We start from the raw sequence: 21,745 nt of genomic DNA, 5'->3' as shown, positions 1-21,745 counted from the left end.
AAGAAACACATGAATATTTCAAAATATGCATTTTACTTTGATTAAATAAAGACACTGAATATTGACTAGATGTTTGTTAATGTTAAGAAGTTATTAAAATATTCATTCTCATATAGTTACTGTGTTTACAGAGGACTCCTGAATTTTCAATGTTATATACCAAAATATTTATGGATCGAATGGCATCATGTCTGGAATTTATTCCAATATAGATTTGGCAAGATCATAGCAAGGAAGGACGGGAGTATAAATAAACTCAGTCGGCTATGAGTTGATCATTATTTAACCAAAATGAGGAGTACTGTGCTAATCATTCAATTTTCTTTGTGAATTTGAAATTTTCCACAATAAAAAGTTGAAAGAGGTTTAAACTGTCATATAAAATTTTGTAAGTATTCATTAAATGAAGTTGGTACTGTTAATCTTTATCCCCCTGTGATAATGATTGTTTTAAGCAGTGTTATCAGCTTGTGATTTACCTATCATACAATTCATTAGTTCACTAATATTAATAAGAGTCATACAATCATCACCACAGACATATTCTTTTTTCTTGTATCATTACTATTAGCTCCCCCTTTCCCCTCTACCTCCTGCCATACTTCCGAGGGACCAAGAAATCATCTACTGTCTCTATAGATTAACCTACCCTGAATTTCATATACAGAAAAACATACAAAAAGAAACTAATAATAAGAAAATAAATTATAACCTCTACTGAAAACAAAGCAGAAAACCTTTAATACTAGATGACCAAAACATCTTTTAATCATTTTATTGGGGGCTCATACAACTTAGACCAAATTTAAAGTTGGTCAAAAGGGAAATCAAATAATGAGGTGTTCAATTTGAACCAACTGCATCTGCAAAAATGCGCGTTCTGATGTTTACTGCCGGATTGCAAAGCTACCCACACCCCTGGGCTGCGTCACATGTGATTCACCAGTGGCTTAATCCATGTGTATCTCCCCTTACTTTGTTTTTGTTCTGTTGTTTTTAAACTGAAGTAACTATTAAATGGGTTAGAAAGGAAAAAAATATATACTATATTTTAACTTAACTAAATCTGCCATAATCTACTTTGCAATGCGCTTTGCCCAGGAAGAAGTCTCTTCACATCCCTTTGCTGTGGTCCCAGGAGCTCTACCAGAGGGTTAGTACATGTGGCACCCGCAAAGGGATTTGGGGTTTCCACTGTCATCCACAGCCTTCTATAACCATGTGCGCGCATTTAAGATGTGATATAATTCCCTCATTCAGATGTGGATTTTCTTATTTACAATCATATTTACAAGGCTGGTGGGCTGCTTCCGCGTGGACTTAGTTGATGCCTCAGTTAGACGGCTGCTTGCTTAAAGACAAGCCGTTAAGACTCCAAAATGCTATACTTCCTGATAGCTGGACACCATCTAGTTTCTTCACCAGAGTTTGCTCTCACATCTGTATCTTCAGTGATTAGTTCATGAGGACAAGCATTGAGCAGGGTCATGTCACAAAAAACTAATTTTTTTTTCTTAAATCAGAGCTAGAATTCACTGTGAACCTACATGGGATCATGAATTTTTGATGAGTCATACTCTGTGTATCATAAGTTTTCATTGTATTACTTGAAGGACTAGAGAGTTCACACCACCTTGCTTGGCTTCTGCCACGCTCATCAGAAGGAATTTAGACTAGAGATAGAGGAAAGTGGTTCAAATAGTGTGAATGAGTTTATTTAAGGGTTACATACAGCATGCACTGGGCATATAGCAACCTCATATCATCTGCTAGATGGATGCACAAGGTTGTATTGTAATGATGACAGACCTTCTGCTGTTGATTGGCGCTTCATAGTTACCTCCCCTTTACGAATGTTGGACCAGCAGCCAAGGCCATGCTGTGCCTTTGTTTTCCAGCCAGAAACTAAGAGTCAAGTCAGACATTTGGGGTCATTTGGCTATGGGTATCTTTCAGGCCATGCCCATCACTGCCTTATTCTCTGTGTATTGGCAATCCCTTCCCATTTGCCTATTATTGATAAAAGAATATCAATATTCTTTTCATTGTTTTATGCCCTTCTTAAAATTGTTTCCTGCTCTTCAACTCCTTCTGTGTTAGTATTTCCTCCATGGATCTCCCTTCTCTCCTTGCCAGATTGATCTACATAGCTTGTGTAAGGTTAATTTTGTGTATCTCAGAGTTGATTGGCATTAGAATGTGCCCTGGTTGAAGGAATGTGTTTATGCCTCCCAAACTATTTATCCTCAATGATGATTACCTTTTGATCCTGTTTGAAAATCATACTCATTAGCACAATACTATAGTCACTGTGTTAACCTGTCCAGATGTTTTCCTGAAACTGTTTGGCTCAAAAAATTTAGATTTCACACAAAAGTGCATGATATTTTAAGCCTTACTCTTCCAAATATTTCAAGATAAATCCAACCCATTTGTTGGTTTGCATGTATAAAATATTATAATAAAACATTTGAAGATTGTGATGATGTTTGAAGTATTTCCAGAGGCATTCCCCTCTGGTATTAGAAAACCACTCTTCCAGAACCAAAATGAATCTCAAAAAACTACCCTTTCTTTTGACTTACTACTTATGACAATGACTTTGTATTTTAAAAAGCATTGAAAATATTCTGTAGGAGAAAAACATTTATTCCACTTGCCTGTGTATTAAATTAAGAATATAATCTAAGATAAAAATGTTTGTTTTTAAATTTTAGTGTCTACACATGCAATTATTACTTTCAGGTAAGAGGATGCAAAATTTCAGCAATTGTATAGGATTTAAACAAGTGAATTAGAACTTTTAGTAACTTTTAATTCATATGAAGTGAAACAGTGAACGTGGTCCCATGTGTACAGACACTTTCCATATATGGTCACTACTATTATTGCTTTAAATGTCTTTCTCTATGCAACTTATAAGTTGGACACATTTGTAAGCTTGACTAGTCTCATGAAAGGAGCTCGGTGGGTGGCATCATGGTTATATGTGTGTGTTGGGCTGCTAACTGTAAGGTCTTCAGTTTGAAACCACCAGCTGCTCTTTGGGACAAAGGCCAAACTCTTACTCCTGTTAAAAGCTTCAGTCTCAGAAACCCACAGGGGCAGTTCTGTCCTATGCTGTAGGATCGCTGAGTAGAATCAACTCAATGGCAGCTAGAGGGAGTCACTTGAAAATTATTTGATATGTTTAAATGCAGAGAATATTTCTCATTTCAGCAGAACAGATAATTCTTGAAATTGAATTTGGATTTAAATGTAATCTTAAAATTATTTCCACTCAAAGAAAATGAGCAGAAATCTCAAATATTAGCATATGATTATGCCGAAAGGTCCTTTAAAATTTTGAGTAAACATTCATGAGAATAAACCTTGTTATAGTAGCATCCTCTGAGCAGAAATCCCTACTGGTACTCCTATGGGTTCTGGAATTGCAATTACAAACGAATTTGCTTATCACAAGTTTATTTGCAAGGGATTGTATGAATTTAGTAAAAAAGACTTATTGAATAAGCCAACTAACAAATACAGTAGCATCTCACACATTGCACCATACAGTTTATAAAATGTACAGATGCATGTAGGATTCTATTATTCATGTTAATAGATTTGTATCAGGATTGAGGGTGCTCCTCCATAACGGGACTAAGAGTATTCGGTGCTTTGGTCTGATTAGGGTTTCCATCTCATGTTTCGAACCTGTCTCAGTGACTTCCGAATCTGTGTCTTTCTTGAGCGACGTGAATTCCATCTTCGTACATCCATTTCTCTATTCCACCGTGACAAGAGAAAGATTACAGTTTGTTTCTGCTGGGAGGAAAAAATACAGTCTCCACTAAAAACAATTTTCTCAGTTGGATAAAATATCTCTTCAGGAGACTTCTGCTATCCTGTCAATCATTATTTCTATGTGTAGTGGTCCCAGGTCAGTGAATTAGCTCCTCCCAGTTAGTTACCTGTGATCTGCAGCACTACTGTAAAATGAGAAGGGTGCCGGGTTACTGATCCTCTGTATTAAGGAAAGAGGACAAAAGAAATGCACCTATTTGACATAGAGGATATACATTGTCAATAAGATAGGAAAATACATTGGAAAAGTGATGGTGGTATTTTAATGGTATTACAAATAACATAAATGATGAACACTCCTGGAAAGTTCCTTGAATAATCAGTATATTTTTTCAGTTTTCTACTTGACAAAGCTTATGTTTAAATATAAAAAAGATGAGAAATAACAAATGAACCTAAATTGTGAATAAATTAAAATATGGATAACAAAATTATTAAAGTTGATTGAAAATGTTCAATGGGTGTACTTTTATTATGATTTGTGGAATTAATTTGAACTGTAGTTAATTTTATATAGTTTATGCTGTCATCTGATGTTCTACAATTGACTTTAGAATGCCACAGTCAAAGTGCAAGGAATGGGAGATCCTTTCCTACTTTTTGTATCATTAGCAGATAAAAATGTAGATTTGAAAGGCAATAGAGCACCTCAATCGCACATGTCCAAGGTTCTAATTCATCCATGCACCTGTTAATCAAGTAACGTATTTCAACAGTAAGAAAAAAAACACCTGTTAAAAATCATTTATTGACTGTCTCCTATATATCAAAAGCATAAAAGTACTTGGAGTATTTACAGGAATTCAAAGGCAATCTTTGTTATCTGAGAATTCGGAATTCTCTTGTGGGCATAGAAAGGTTACCTTTAAAACCCAGGCTAATAAGTAAGCAAGAGACTTATAAGAGAAGCAACAATGGGGCATGCTCATTGCTAATTGAGAAATTTAGAGTCAATCAATATACATTAAAATATCAAATATCTACAGTAGAAATGGATCTCATAGAACAATTTCTTTCATTAAACAGATTGTATTTTAACTAATTATCATGATAAAATGCTTGGCACTAAAATAAAAATATAACAATTATGGTCCATAGTGGGTATCCCCAAAACAAATATTTCTCTATCCTAAACTCATGAGCAAGGAGCCCCAGTGCGCTGTCAGGTAAGTGTTGCATGGCTATGTGCAGGGCAGAGTTTCACACCCACCACGTGCACAGTAGGAAAGACATGACACTGTCTGTTCCCATAAGGATTTTCAGCCTAAGAAACTGCCTATAGGATGGTTTTGAATGAAAATCAACTCCCTGGCAGTGGATTTTGCATTAACCTCTAGAATATATAAATGAGACCTTGTGGTGAACAAATAATTATGCAGTTGTAATTAGATCACGGATCTTGAGATGAATCATCCTGGATTGTCAGAATTGGCATTTCATCTACAGATAGGTGTTCTTACGAAACCAAGGCAGAGGGACATTTCAGATGCCGAAAGGAAAAGACTCATGGGAAAAGGAGAACAGGGGTGGAAATGACGCAGACAAGGCAAGAAATGGAGCCTGGCAAGGAAGGATTCTCCTCCTGTCTTCAAAGGGTGTATGCCTGTGAATGCGGAATCTGGCCTCCAGAACTGGGGGATAGGGGGTGGAGAGAATCTATTGTTAAGCCATCAAATGATCAGTATTTGTTTCAGCAATCACAAGAAGTAAAATGCTTTCTAATTTGCTTTATTTTACCCCAGCATACACAATTGTGCAAGTGTTTCAGTGAGGTACCTTAAAGCTCACCACTATCGATCTGTGTTGCAAGAAAGGAACATTTTTCATTTAAAAAATATCAAGACACAAAGAAAGCATTGGGGAAATGAGAGTGAATATCTGTCATATCTGTACTTATTGGTACAAGTTTCTACTGCTTTGAGTAGTCCATACAACTTCAGAGGTTAAGGCTACACTATCTAGAAACCATGTGTGTCAATTAGTTATTGCTTCAAAACAAAACATCGCAAACCTTAGTTCCTTAAAACAATGACTGGAACTCAGGCATGGCATACTAGGAATGGCTTATCTCTACTGTGCATTATGTTGTCAGGAGTAGCTTAAATGGGATCCGGATGGCCTCACCAACATTTCTAGAACACAGTGCTACACTGGCTAGGGTTCTCTGAGAATTTCTCTTCCACCAGCCCCCTTTGGGGCCCTGTTGTTTCTCATTACTCAAATTAGTCCACTCTTTCTTACTTGATTTCTGGCTTCTGAACAAGCTAAAACAGAAGCTAAAAAGTCTCTCAAAACAGGAGCCAAAAAGCACATACCACCACTTCTACCATACTGTAGGTGAAAGCAAGTCTCAGAGTGAGCTAACATCCAGGAGAGGTGAAATAGATGGATGAGGGTATGTCTGCTGAAGAATAGGAAGAATTGTCTGTGACTATCTTGCAGGCATAGCATCCCATGGCTTTGTCTAATCCTTCAGTCTGACCATTCTGATTTGTTCTCAATGATATGGCTCTTCTTTGAATAATGAGTACTTTGACATTAGTCTCTGGGACTTAGTTGTGAGATGGCTAATGACATTTTTGATTGCATATTTGTTTTGTTAATATCTAGCTTTACCATTTCAAAAGTTTATATGCTCTATAAAAAGAAAAACCATGTTCTATGTTCCCTCATATCCCACAACACCAGCCGCATAGTTATTACAGGAATAACTGTCCTTTATATTTTATACATTTTTAAGAGATAGGAGAATAAGCTATTTACACTGTGCATAGTTGCTACATTAGTGTCCACTAGATCATTGAAGAAGCATCAAAAGAAGATAGAATACTAGGAATGGTGATACCAAAAAGAGTTGGTAATCTTCAACCACTTCAGGAGTTAGCACATAAACAAGAACTGATTGTATTATGGGAAGAATTACAAACCTCACTGAGGAATTGATGGGGAAAAAAACTCCCAGGAATTGATGGTATATCAATTGAGATGTTTCAAAAAACAGATTCAGTACTCACTCACTGAAACCAAAAAATAAAAATAAAACCTTGAAAGCCTCATCTATGGCAAAAATTTTAAAATCTGGCTAACCCAACTGTAAAAGATCCATATTTGTGCCCATTCCAAAGAAAGATAATCCAACAAATAGAAAAAAATACTTAACAATATCATCTATGTCACATGCAAGTAAAACTATGCCGAAAATAGTTTTCAAATTGTTACAGGAATACATTACCAAGGAACAACCAGAAATTCTATCCAGATTTAGAAGAGGACTAGGACACAGTTATACCAATGTGGATGCTAGAGGGATCCGATCTGAAAGCAGAGAATATCAGACAGATGCTTACCTGTGTTTTACTGACTATGCAAAGGAATCCAGTTGTATGGGTCACATTGAATACCAGATAGCATCACGGTGAATGAGAACCCTAGAACAGTTGACTGCACGCAAGCAGAATGTGTGTGTACACGACGAGACAGTTGTTGGAACAGCCAGAGTTCCCCCCTAGCAGCACAGATTGCAAGACTTTGTCCACACAGTTTGAACTGCTATCAGAAAGACTTCATACTTCGTAAGGCAAAAGTCCTCCCAGAAGAAGGTAAACTCTCAAAACGACGGGCTGTCACAGGAGCCGCAGTATGACCACTTGTGACACGGGAGTGTTGCTCGTTAGGATGGCTCAGAACTGGGCAGTGTTGTATATGCATGAGTCAGCACTGGATAGAGGGGTGCCTAACAAGAACAAAAGACAAATATGGAATGATATTAATTTTACCAAAGGGAATTACAGAGCAAAGGGAAATTAAAATAAGAGTGGTTAATCTGCTCGTTATTGTTAGTAGCCATGAATCCTAGCCACAAAAGAGAAAAAATGTTTCTTTTGCTACTTGGAGATTTTTGTGAGATTTGAGGACATCGTTGTAGTTAGCATGTCATTTCATCTCTTTGAGCCTCCCCCTACTTTTTTCTAGCCTTCTATCTTAGCAATTATGATTTTTAAAAATTCCATCAATTGGTATTTCCTAAAGATCTGTCAAAAAGCTAGCAAGCCAACCTCTCAATTCTTACCCCTTAGGAGAATGCTGGGTGTGATTCTTCTAAGGCTGTGTCTTTTGCTGTCTGGATGGTATACTCAATACCCTGACCAACACCCGAGTCTGAATGTGTACAATAATGGTGTTGTTGTTAGTGTTGCTATTGCTGTCAGGTATCTTCTACTTGTTTCTGTCTCACAGCCACCCTAATGCTTCTGGATGAAATGTTGCTGGTCCTACACCATGCTTACACGTATTGTTTAATTAGAACCCATGGTTACAACCACCGTATCAATCCACTTCATCACGGGACTTCTTTTTTCCATGTCCTTCTACTTTACCAAACTTGATGTCCTTTTCCCGATTAAGCCTCTCCTGAAAATATATCCAAAGTACATTTTGACATCCTCACTTCTAATAAGCTTGCTGAGTGGTGTCCTTCTTCCAAGACAGATTTGTTTGTTGTTCAATCGGATCGTGGTACTTTCAGTAGGGTTTACCAGCAGCACAATTCAAATACATCAGTCACTTGGCCATCTTCCTTATTAATATCCCAGCTCTTACAGGCACATGAGATGATTGAAAATATCATGGCTTATGCCCAACTTTTCAAAGGAACACCCCTGCTCTCTCACATCTTAAAGAGGTCTTGTGCAGCAGATTTGCCAAGTGCAATGCGTTCTTTGATTTCTTGGCTGCTGCTTCCTTGAATACTGATTATCAATCAAAATAAAACGAAATCCTTAACTATAATCTTGTTTCCCTATCATGATGATGTCTGCATCTCCAGGTGTGAAGGTTTTAGTTTCCTTTACATTTAGTTGCAATCCATACTGAAAGTTCGTCTGTGATGTTCATCAGCAAGTACCTCAATAGTAATGCAATACTGTTAAATCAGCTAACTGTGGGTGGATATTAGAATTTCACAAATCAAGTTAGAATTATTTACTTGTATATATTACCCCTTCTTGTTTTTGTTCCTCATTTTCAGGAATCAGTTAACAAGTCCATCTTATACAGCATTGACGCTGTTGCTTTTGGTAGGGAAATGGGGAGATAAAAGCAGTTTAGTGACATGATTTTAATCTAACTTTTCAAAGGCATTTTATTTTGATGGAAACTTGCGTGTTAAGTTTGTTCCACGTGATCAAAAGAATGACTTCTGCTTCATGGTAATGACCAAGTAGTATGAATTAAATAGCAGGAGACAATAGTCATCCTCTATGGAGGAAGTCTTACTTATTGAACCTATTTTACAGGTCAAATATATACCATAGAGAAAATGACCACGGGCGAGATTACCATCCCACTTCATTCTGCACATGTCAGAGAGGCAAACATTCAAATTTCACTCTATAGAATATATATTAGGCTCAACCTGGCAGATGTCTCTGTTCACATTTTTCACCACACCACAGAGGCAATCTCTCCCCAACAAGAGCTGCGCATCTTCACACTGCTCTGCCAATCCTTCGTTGTTCTCGCTTTTTCTTTCCAGGCTGAGAAAGCAAGGAAATATAGTGGTTTGAAGGTGACAGCCCTCAGTGGAGTAAATATTTGGTGTCCTTTCAGCTAGAACTTCAGTGTTATATCCAGGCTTGGTTTGCTCCATATGTGTTCACACTAATACATTCAGGGAAGTCCATTTGGTATTCAATTAAGAGCTCTCCTGACTCCTCTTATTAAAGCCTATAAGCTACTGAGCGTAAAATTAAAGTCGAGCACTTCAGCTCTTTTTGACATTGTAACACTTTCTGAAAAATAGTCATGTAAAACCCAAGAGTCAAAAGCCGTCCCTAGCAGCCCATGGACAAAGGAAAAGTGACAATATTGAAGGAAAAAGAGTAAACATATAAATTGCGTCCATTAAGAGTAAACGTAATGATAGTGGCATGCTACTGTGCTCATGTAAATACATCAGCCAGCTTGTTGAGCCGAAGATAGTACATTGATTCATCAGAGCACTACAAGACTGTGATGGCTGAAGCTCCAATGAAGGAAATCATTAAAGCATTAAGCAGTTTTAAGGTTTCAAAATGACTTTGGGCAATAAGCAGAAAATACAATACGAAATCAATATACTGTAATTGAAAGGAAATTGAGTTAGTGCATATTTTTTATTCCTACTAAATTTTCTGTAGACTGCCAGAATATGTAGAATAGTAAATCTTGTTTTGCCACCAGCAGTACGACTTTCGGTAAATCTCATGTGCTGCAAAAACCATTGTTACAATTTTTTTTTAATTTAAAAGGTGCTTAAAGCTGAATAGATAGTGTTATGAGATTTTTGCATGCAGTATCTTTATTAGTCTCTGGCCAGATTGTTTAAGAAAGAAAAAGAAAGAAAGAAAGAACCCCAAACAAAAGCACAACCACAGAAATGCAACCTTCTCCAGATAGCCAGAGAAGTCAAGTTAATGAGATTTCAAACAATGGAACTTTAGAAGTTCTTAGATAAGCCTCACACTTGACTGTAAGTGAAATTCTTCTAGTTTTTATCAAACATTATGACTGTCAATCTTGTTATGCTGCTAGGAATAGTACTCATTGTAGATACAAATTTTTGTTTTGGTTCTGTGAACCTAACTCATTTTTATTGCTTAATATTGAAAAGAGTTATTATAATCAAACAGAATAGCTTGCAGTGAACCTCCAGGTTATGGGTATGCATGAAGAGAAATTAAGGAAACTTAAAACTGAGAAACCCTTCAAGCACGTGAACGATCAACATTCCCTCAGTGAGTTCCTACTGTGGATGCTCTCATTCATAAGATGTGTGCCGGGATTAATTTTTGGTAAGTTGGTCAGAACATGGAGAAAGTACAGGGAATAGTTTATGAGAATTTCTGTCCCCTTCAGTTTTCTACTATTTCCCATCTTTTACCCAATTTCTTCTTAACTAGTCCACTGCATAAAAAGACAAAAAAAAAAAAAAAGCAGATGGGTCCTCTCTGTTCTGGTTCTTCTTCTCTGAAGTGATGTAAATGTTCTTCCTCATATGGCTACTTTGAGAATTAAATAGTATTGATCAAGCTCTCTGATGACTGGCATATAGCACTGTTATTGCTATAATACTTTTAATTAAAATGATGATACTGTTGATAATTTTGCCTTATACATCTTATGAAAAAGACCTGACCTCTTAGCAATGATTTTAGACCAACCACTTCACAGCTCTGAGCTTCAAATGCCTTGACTATTGTGATGGTCAAGGTTAAAAGTAAACTTTTCTCAGTCATGATTTTCATTAGAACTTAGTCACTTTCCCTTGGACCTCTACTCAAGCACTCCCTCAATGCATGAATACTTTCTTTTATTAAATTGGCACTTTACGATGCTCACCCTTGCGACACAACTGCTGAAGCCAAAGCGGGTGAACAAGTAAATGTGGTGAAGAAAGCTAATGGTGCCCAGCTATCAAAAGAGATAATGTCTAGAGTCTTAAAGGCTTGAAGATAACAAGCAGCCATCTAGCTCAGAAGCAAACAAAGCCCACATGGAAGAACACACCAGCCTGTCTGATCGAGTGGTCCCAAAGGGATCAGCTATCAGGCATCAAAGAACAAAAAAATCATATAATTGGCTGCACACCTCCATGATACGATCGCCGAAGACAAACGGGTGCATAAGCAAATGTGGTGAAGCAAGCTGCTGGTGCCCTGATATCAAGAGATAGTGTCTGGGGTCTTAAAGGCTTGAAGGTGAACAAGTGGCCCTCTAGCTCAGAAGCAACAAAGCCCACATGGAAGAAGCACAAGACCCTGTGCGATCACGAGGTGTCAAAGGGATCAGCTATAAGGCATCATCCAAATATTTATATACCATAGTGAATGAAGAGGGAAGTGCAGAGTGGAGACCCAAAGCCCATTTGTCAGCCGCTGGAGACCCCCTCGCAGAGGGGTTTAGGGGAGGAGATAAGTCAGTCAGGGTGCGACGTAGTACCAATGAAGAATATAGCTTTCCCCAGATCCTGGATGCTTCCTCCCCCAAACTACCATGATCCAAATTCTACCTTGCAAGACTGGATAGAATAGAGGTTGTACACTGGTGCATATAAGAGTTAGAGGCACAGGGAATCCAGGGTGAATGATACCTTCAGGACCAGGGGTGTGAGGGGTGATACTGGGAGAGTAGAGGGTGAGTGGGTTGGAAAGGGGGAACAGATTACAAGGATCCACATGTGACCTCCTCCCTGGGAGATGGACAGCAGAGAAAGGGGTTAAGGGAGACTCCGGATAGGGCAAGATATGACAAAATAATAATCTATAAATTATCAAGGGCTCATGAGGGAGGGGGGAGTAGAGAGGGAGGGTAAAAAAAAAGAGGACCTGATGCAAAGGGCCTAAGTGGAGAGCAAATGCTTTGAAAATGATTAGGGCAAAAAATGTACAGATGTGCTTTACACAATTGATGTATGTGTGGATTGTGATAAGAGTTGTATGAGCCCCTAATAAACTGTTAAAAAAAAAGGAGGTGAGGAGAACTGTACCATTGTATATTTTACCGACCACAAGAAGCAATGGCAGGAACACCATGGCAGCAGAATCAGAATACACACACAAGGGAGTAGGAGCTAACCCATGGAGCAAGACCGACTGCACAGGGCAGGTTTCCTGGTGGAATAAGGCGCCTCCAGGCACATTTGCCAGTATGGCTTTGCTTGGTGATCCACAGAGTGAGATAGTTGAGAGCCTTTGAGCCAAAGCTTACTGATGGAGTGAGGTGCCTGAGGGAGCTTTGCAGCAGGATGCAACACTTGTTCAAACAGGAAAGAGAGTGGCCTTACCTTTCCATGGGCTCAAACAGAAGAAAGGAAGAACACAGGTATAGAACTTCCTTGGCCTTAAAGGTTAGGGGCCTGACCTCTGATGTCTCAACCTGTCGGCCCATGGCTTCTGTGGTTTCTAAGGATGGAGGTGCGTTTTCCTAAGTTTCACAGAGTTGGGTCTCTGAAACTGAGATAACCACTCACCTGACTGGGGTTACCCAAAGTCCAGTGGGCAGAATTACCTTTCCAATTGGCCTGGAAGGCGTAGCTGAATCCTGGGTTCACGGGAATTTCCACCACCAGGATCGAAGAGCTGGGAACGGAAGATGTTTTGGGGGCCCAGGTCTGTATGCTGGGCACCTCCTAGATTACACTGAAGCCGGCTGCCACAGTCCATGAAGCTCTCCTAGGACTGCCGGAACTGAAGAAGCAGAAAGGAAACAAGATTTTCCTCCAAACCTGTGGGCCAACGGTGTGAGAGAGCCCTCGCTGGAGCCGGCACTGGGAAGCCAGACTTCCAGCATCCTCGCCTTTGAGAGAGTATGTTTCTGATTATTGAAGTTACCCATGTATGTTCTTTCTATTACAGCAGTATTAGATCATTAAGACTGCTATTAAAAAGGGATATTTATTCAATCTACCTTAAATAGATTGTGTTTATGAAAATGGTGAAAGGATTCATAAACTATACTACAGAAATACAGTTAGAAATACTAGATTTGGACCTATCAAAAATGGGGCTTAAATTCTAGGTTTATCATTTAGTTAAACTTTAGTTTGTATATCTGAAAACAATTCATGGCAGTAGAAGCTTCTCATAAAGATACTGTGAAAATTATTTGAGATCATCTATAAAAAGAATAGATGACTGACAGGTAGAAAGTGGTATAACAAAAAACTTAAAAAATATTCTATTCAATAATAAGTATTTTTTAATTTCTTTCTAAGTGTCTTTGTTGCAACCCAGTTGATTTGTATGTGTACATATTTCATTTCTACTTTTCTGAATAAGCTGTGTGCTAAAGTTACTCTACTACGAAATTCAGTCTCTGAACTTCCTAGGTCTTAATTTCCGCAAGTTAGATGAGGGTGAGTCAAAAATATTGATACTAAGGTTCCAGTTCACACATGTATATGTTTATTCCAAATAAAACGTGTTTAAATGAGTCTCTACAATTATGATGGCTGCAGACAAAGTCTTTCAGTAATATACTTGTCTTAGTCTCATAATTAAACCTTCCAAACATGGAGAATCAAAGTGGTAGTTGCTCACGAGTTCTGTTGGGCCAGGAAGATGCCCGGCAGACTGAGGGGTGCTGTCAAATCCCCGTGACTCACATGACCCCAACTATGAACTACAGAAGGAAACACTGACAGATCCTGCCCCGTCGTCCGCATGGCCACGGTTCTGTGAGAGCCCACTGCAGGCAGATTGGCATAAAAGGGTAGGGCAAACTTTATTTGGAACCTGGGAAATTCCAAAGGGTTCATCTTGAAAGATTTTCTCTAAAAATAGCATGCACATAGCATCTTAAAAAGTTTTTTTAGTAGGTCTTATGATTTTAAGATGTTTTTTTAAACTTTTTTACAAAATGAAAAGCGCACTGGTGAGAAAAAAAGGCCAAGAAAGGTGTGTTGAGAAATATTTTTCCATCCCAACAATACAGCTGTTCTTTCTTAGAGAGGAGTGGCATATGAGGCCTTTGTTTGGGGTTTTGTGAGAAACCTTATACCATCCACCTCATAGTCCTGACTTCGCCCATTCAGACTTCTTTTTGACCCTCGCCACTAAAAGCGTTTAATAGGACTATGGTTTGAGTAATTTGGGGCATGCCAATGCTATTCTTTTGAAATAATGTAAATCAAGCTGTACGGAGTCATTCAAGTCAGGATTGAAGCGATGGAAACACCAACTTCAGGGCTGAATATCCCTACTTAGAGAATATGTCAAGAAACAATAGCTTTAGAATTTGATCATTTTCTTTAATAAAACTGCCCAGGTTTTTGCAGCAATACTTTTTTACTTAGCCTTATATTTAGGAAGCATTGTAAATTAGTGGACATGAAGTACAAGCTGAGTTCAGTGAAAGGAGTTTGTCAGTTCTATAATCCACGTCAATGTTGTCAAACTTAGAAAATTACACTGATCAACTTCCCAAGTATTATGATCAAAAGACATGTGAGGCCAGGCTGGAAGAGAGAGAAAGACAAGATATTTGAAAACCTGTTGGCTGGAAAAGGAAAACACTACTATCTCATAATATGTACGAGAACCTGTCCAAACATACAAAAATAAAATTAAGAAGAAATAACATCATTTATGATATAAAGATTTCAGTTAACACTTACAGCTGAAGACAAGCTATATTTTACTTTGACAAATGTTTTCATGATAGTTTTGTTTTCAGCCCCCAGACCCAGAGCACATTAGAATGATTTAAACCACTGACAGTAAGTCCTGGTTTTCCAGCGCTGCAACAACAAGAATAACGAAAATATGGAGGAAAATATAACATCTCAGTTCCCCAGGCTGGAAGTCTCGTTGGCATGTTTTCTCCACGTCCTCCTTGAGGTTCCTTGGCCTGCGGACGGTTTCGCTATGTCTGACTGTGCCCGTGTCTATAGATGGGTCTATTGTGCCCCTTTCGGTGGAAGACACCACTCAGAAATCATTAGAGGCAGGACACACTTAACTCCAGAGTGGTCTTAGAAATATAACAATTCACCCTACTTTTAACCAGGGTCATATTTACAGATACATAATTTAAGACGTCGATATACATTTTGGTAAGTGCATTTCATCAATAACACAATATGTAGTAAGACATTTGGAATTATATAAGCTTAACTTCAGAGCTTTGCTAAAACAAATGACTTCAGCAATCACTGCTACTAATTCAGTAGGAAACATGTTTGTCTTTAATACATTCACGTTGACATTAACAGTGCCATTTATCTAGGCAAACTGACGGTAGGTTCACCAAACTACTAAACCAACTCCCAGGGAGACACGAAATCCTTGTGCTTATTTTGGCAGATTAGAGCCTGTGTATCGCGAGCAAGATGACGTTCTAAAAGTTATGCATCCAGCCCACCCGTCCGGAGCACAGTGGGAAAGTGCAGGTGGTGCGTTGGAAATGCCGCTTTCCTTAGTGCTACAGATCATCCTTCTCTGTATTTCCTTTCTCCAGCAAAATCACTTGGTCTTAGCAAATAAAATCCTCGTGAAGAAGGAATTACGAAAGCGCACATCAACGAATGTCATTTAGAACAGACTTTGGTTGACATCAGAAGAGAATAAAAGCTCAGACGGAATTTCATAAGGTTTTCAATTTGGCAAGAGGACTGCGCTATTTCTAATGATTCAACTTTCAGCACCTTGGGATTTGCTAATTGGATCTAAGTCCTAATTAGGCTTTTTATGTAACTAAGAATGACTTCATCAATGTATGAGTTTAATGTGCTTCTACAGTGGAAACTCAACCGTTAGCGGCATTTCCCAAATGACTTCAATAAGGGAGAAAAGCTAGCTCTGTTGATTATATTGGGACACCCCAAGTCTCTTCTGATATCGGACCTATGTTTTTGTTTTCTTAGTTGGCTGCCTTTTGGGGAGCTCAAAGCAAAACTTGAGTTTTAAGAGGGAAGCACCCAGCTTGTTTGTATGTTTGCAGACTCGCCCATAGGTTTTGGACTCAGGCAACAAAAACCCAAATGCAATACCTGGAAATAAATCACCAATAAATAAGCCATCAGGTGGAAGCAACACAAATAGCCGGGACTCCTCTAGCTGTTTACCTCCTGAAAACAGTCTCTGACTGTGCCTGGAGACCGGCACTGTACTACAGTGCCTAGGTATAGAACGGGCGTTCAAACGGGAAGGCTCCTGGAGTGGCTGTGTGGATTAACCGCATCCCGTCTCTTCTCGGGTGTGCTTTCTAGCGCGCTACATCATTGTTCTGTCAGCCATTGTCTGCCCATTCAAGTTGTTTCGGCGTTTTCTTTTCTCCCTTTTTCTGACCTCTTAACCATCCACTTTCATCCCATCGAGCTTTATAGGCAGTCGTCTGAAAATTGGTGGTCCCCTGATTTGTAGATTGCAAAAGATAACAACTACACGAGAAGGTTAACCTAAAGCAGGATTTTGAAGAGCAAAACGAAGTGAATTATTGTAGGACATTAAGTAAAAGGCTGTGGCCAAAACATTCCAAACAAATCGCGAGAGCTACCAAATGAGGCAAATTATATTTTTCCATGTCCTGTTGAAAACAGCAAATCCAAAATCATGATCTTTTTCCCTTAAATAAATGCAGTAACACTCCCTATGATATTGATTTTGGCAGGATATTTTTTCCTGAATAAAAGCAGTGTAAGAGCTAATTAAAATTATTGAAATATCAAAATCCCAAAACTAATTGTACAGTAATTGATGGATTAAAACAGACATTTTGCTAGATTTATATGAGCTATTATTTTTCTAATTAGTGTATTTTCAGGACTAAGTTCTTGGTGCATTTAGAACTGCCCATTAAGTCAAATGTCTTCAGTGAGCCTCCAAAGCAGGTTGGACACTGTCACATGTTGTACGCTAATCTCTAAAAGCAAGGAATGGCATTTATTATGATTTCATTTGCAATTAAAAAAGATAAACCATGTAAGACCCTTTCGATACTAACCATTCCAAAAGACATCACAAGCCCCTGAAAGGTCTGTACATTGGCGATGAGAAGTTCTTCAGACAGAAAAGTGACCACAGCTGTTTTATCTTTCAGCTTGGGTGCTGGAATCCCGTCACAGGGCTGAATGGGTCGCTGACGGACAAGAAGCTGGAAAATAACATGCGTGGAGTGGTCCTGCGTGTGGTGACCGTGCTGGTAAGTCTCAAGTGAGCCTGGGTTTGGGTTTCTAGAGGTCATGTTAACCTTCATTGGTTTATCTTTTATTACTGACACCATCATCTTCAAATAGCTTTTCCTAAGTTTCCAAGAGTATTTCTAAGATATTTTTACCAGTCACATTCTCTAACCTCTCATTACATTCATGTATATGGACTGGTATTTTCTGCATATACTTTTTAAAGTACAGTGCTTTGCTAAATAAGTTCATAATACATGTTAGATCCAATTGTCACCCTTGCATGGTTTGTCTATACATGATAGAATTAAAGGCATTTATGAGTCATTTTCTCACTGAAACTCTACCCTGTCTAAACAAATGTAACCATATAAAACTAGGAAGGATATAATAAAATGTACTGCACTCCTTACAAGTAAAATATTAGAAGACTAAACTAATCATTTTCTGGTAAGGACCTCCTTCAGAAGAAAGATCATTCAATTGTTCAATAAGTGTTTATTGAGTATTGACTGTGTTCCAAGCTCAGTGTTGATTTTTGGAGATGTGAATGTCTTTTTGAAACATATCATCTAGGGATTCTCTGAATGCTATGAAGGATTATAAATGGGCATTTATTACAATTCCATATACTTATTAGAATAGTACCTATTCCCATGATCCTATAAATTTTCTCTCCTACTAGACATATACAATACGGTCTAAAAGATAATTTTGAACATTAAAATACTCATGTGAGTACTATGCAAATATCCATATAAACGATAAGACATGGAGCTCCTACTATTTCAGTGTGTGTAGTCTTGTGTTCCTTTACAGTAAATTGTACAATTTAATAATCCACCGGAATCCCTGGGTGGTGCAAACAACTGATAGGATTGGCTGCTCGCTGAAAGACTGGAGGTTTGAATCTACCCTATAGTCCTGGGATCGATTGATTGATTGATTTTGTTGGGGGAAAAAAAGCCTGGGAATATGCTTTACAAAAAGGCATTGAAACCCTTTGGAACACACTTCTGGCACACATGGATTTGCCATGATTGGGAATAAACTTGAATGTAACCGACTCTAATAGTCTATACTACTAACTTTATTTTGCTTCAGAACAGCCAATTTGTTTAGGCTTGAAAAAGACTCCCCTGTAGGTTAAATAAATCACCAAATTAGCAAACGGGAGAGGTCAATAGTCCATTTTGATGCATTCATACTAGTTAAATGCTCATTAAATGTTTGCTCACCCCCACTTAGTATTGGTTCATGTAGAGTAAATAGATCCAGCATCTTTTTTTATCACAGATCTCTGTCAAAGAAGGGATCTATAAATATTCATTATAAAAGAAATGTAAAGGTGTAATTCATTTTCCCTTGATCAGATCTATATTTTTACTTATAGTTGTTATTTTAATCAGGTTTATAAATTTTTGATAAATAAGTATATGGAGAATATTTTAAGAGACAGTACACTTTTATAAATAATTATATGAAGAAAATTTTATAAGACAATACATTTTTGTGGCTAAGGGGGAAGCTGGGCATGCACATTAAGAAACCGATGTTTAAATTTCAATAAATATTAGCATCCTCTTCTCCAGTGATTATCTTGGAAACCAAAATCTATGTGTTTTGGTTTTGTTTTTCTAATTCATATTTCTCAGGCAAACTAATCTCCTTCCACTGTATAGCAAGTGTTCATTAATGTTATATGCTAGCCATGGTGATGCACGTAAAATGACTAATATGTAGAGCAGTGGTTATCAAGCTTTCTAATGCCACACCCTTTAATACAGTTGCTCATGCTGTGGTGACCCCCCAACCATAAATTATTTTTGTTCCTACTTCATAACTGTAATTTTGCTACTGTTATGAATCATAATGTAAATACCTGGTATGCAGGATGTATTTTCATCGCTGCAAATTGAGTATCATTAAAGCATAGTGATTAATCACAAAACCATATGTAATTCTATATTGTGAAATATTTATTTCCAATATATAAACATGAACTTTTGTCTTGAAGCATGGTGTAGCAAGGGTAACAGTATCAACCCAAGTACTCCTATGTGGGTGTATTTGCATGTGGGCAGACCTGCCAGGAGACTGATAGAGGAGTGGTGTCTCGGTTCCTAAGACCATTGAAATTATGTGTTTGCTGATGGTGTTAGGAGACTCCTGTGAAAGAGTCATTAGACCCCAAAGGGATCACGACCTACAGGTTGAGAATGACTGGCATAGAACCTCTCTTGAAGGTACGGTTAGTGACTACTATGGGAGACAAAAATAGCTCAGTTTTCTAAGGTCTTCCAGTACCCCTCTTGACATTTTGCATGCATTACCTTATTTAGTTGCCATAGCATTGCAGAGTCAGATGTACTAGTGTAATATCAAGTAAGGAGCCCCGGTGGCCTAGTCGCTTCAGCGTTGAGCTGCAGAAAGGTCAAAGGCTCAAGTCCATCAACTGCTCTGTGTGAGAAAGATGAGCAGTCTGCTTTCTTATGCCTTCAGAAATTATGCAGAGTTCTACTCCACTTTGGGGTGCTGTGAGCCCAGATTGGCCTGATAGTAGGGGGTAGTAACAGAAGTAAGATACCGAGTACACCGAGGAGGAAACGGAGGCATTCAGAAGTAGACAACAACTGTGCAAGGTCCTACAGCTAGTGTTAACAGAATCGGGATTCAAACCCTGGTCCTCTGACGGTAAACCTCTTAATCTCCACCTTCCTAATATTACATTATACTCTCCATATCTCATATGATAAGTGGGAGAAAAATCTAAAGGATTTTAAGTAAAGGAAGCTTTTGAAATATTTAACTCTGAATCAGATGAAAGTGAGTTTCTCATAGGTCCAATGATGATAAATTCACTTCTCGGATGAGCAAAATGATTGCTGGCTTATACGTGAAATGGTCTGACTACACGTGGAGTGTTTGCTTGTATGCTCAGGCTCACTTTCATGACTCATAATGCATCCTGGCTTTTGCAAGCTCAGCCAGGCACAGATCCTGAATATAGTTAGAAAGTGGCGATAGTCAGTTCCCCCATGTGTCTGTGATGGATGACTGTATCAGCTTGCATGCCCAGTTGAGTGCAAAGTTGTTTTACTTATTACCTGCCCCCCACAGTGTGCATTATTATTTCAATGCTCCCTGCTACATCAAATGACTGCCATGGGACTGAGAAAAAGCCTTCATTTCCACATCCTGCAAGCACCTTCCCAGGTCTGGCTCTCACCCAAGCAACCTTGCCTGCTTCATACACCCGACATGGAGAGTCACGTTTCCCCTGCCCACTCAGCAAGGCCTGAGTCATCATGATTTAGCCCACGTCAGTCTCACAGTCGAAAGTGGTCTCTACTAACTTGGACTTGGCAAAGGATGGACTTAGATACCAATGCCTTGTACACCAGTTAAGAACGTGCAACTCTTCCCAGGAAATAGAAAGAAGAATAGACGTGAATAAAGCACCAGGGATATGTCTTCTGCCATTTGAGCTTCAGTGTAGTTCTGCCTTCTTTGATTTTAGGAGATGCATTCTATCGCACACAAACACTCATACCCATTTGACACATAGCAACCCTCATGGGGTTTCTGAGGCCTTAGAAACCTTTATGGGAGCGCACAGCCTCAGCTTCCTCCTGCCGAGCAGCAACTGGTGGGTTTGCATCCCCGTCCTGGCAGGTAGCAGCCAATGTGTACCCAGCCCAGGCACCAGGACTCCTGTATTGCACCAGATTAATAACGTTTATTTATCTTACTTACATTCTAAGGACCCCATATATATCACTGCTAAAAATATTTCATTATTTAAAGGAGTTTGTGTGTAATACAAACAATTCAGCTGTCAACTACTACTTAACGTTTGCTCATTTGAAAATGCCCAGAGATCCCTCAGAAGACAGAACTGGTCATCTACTTCCAAAGGACCCAGCTTTGAACACCATGTGGAGTGCAGTTCTGATCTGCACATTTTTACCGTGCACAAAATAATTCATCCTCACATTGCCTGTGATAAATATCACACTCAGAGTAATAAGCTGACTGACATGGAGTGGATTTTGACTGATCATAACTCTGTCGGACAGACTAGAACGGCTCCTTTGGGTTTCTAAGACTATACGTCTCTATGAGTGGAAGCAGCTCCATCTTTCCACCGAGGGTTGGCCAGTGAGTTTGAACCATTGACTTTTGGGTTAGCAGCCCCGATGTGTAACCAACAGTGCCACCGTGGCGCTTCAAAATGTG

General features: G+C 38.7%; 1 protein-coding gene across 3 annotated transcripts in view; it reads left to right on the top strand.

Annotated features, from left to right (window-relative positions):
• Positions 1–21,745, top strand: part of GRID2 (glutamate ionotropic receptor delta type subunit 2) — a 1,629,781-nt gene that overhangs the window by 1,099,505 nt on the left and 508,531 nt on the right. For all 3 annotated transcript variants that reach the window (XM_075544881.1, XM_075544882.1, XM_075544880.1), the window contains one exon: positions 17,425–17,526. In XM_075544881.1, the coding sequence (XP_075400996.1) occupies positions 17,425–17,526 (102 nt within the window). The remainder of the gene's footprint in view (positions 1–17,424; positions 17,527–21,745) is intronic.

This window comes from Tenrec ecaudatus, chromosome 3 (assembly GCF_050624435.1).
Source record: "Tenrec ecaudatus isolate mTenEca1 chromosome 3, mTenEca1.hap1, whole genome shotgun sequence".
Taxonomy (NCBI): Eukaryota; Metazoa; Chordata; class Mammalia; order Afrosoricida; family Tenrecidae; genus Tenrec; species Tenrec ecaudatus.
This window is presented reverse-complemented; position numbering and strand designations above follow the sequence as displayed.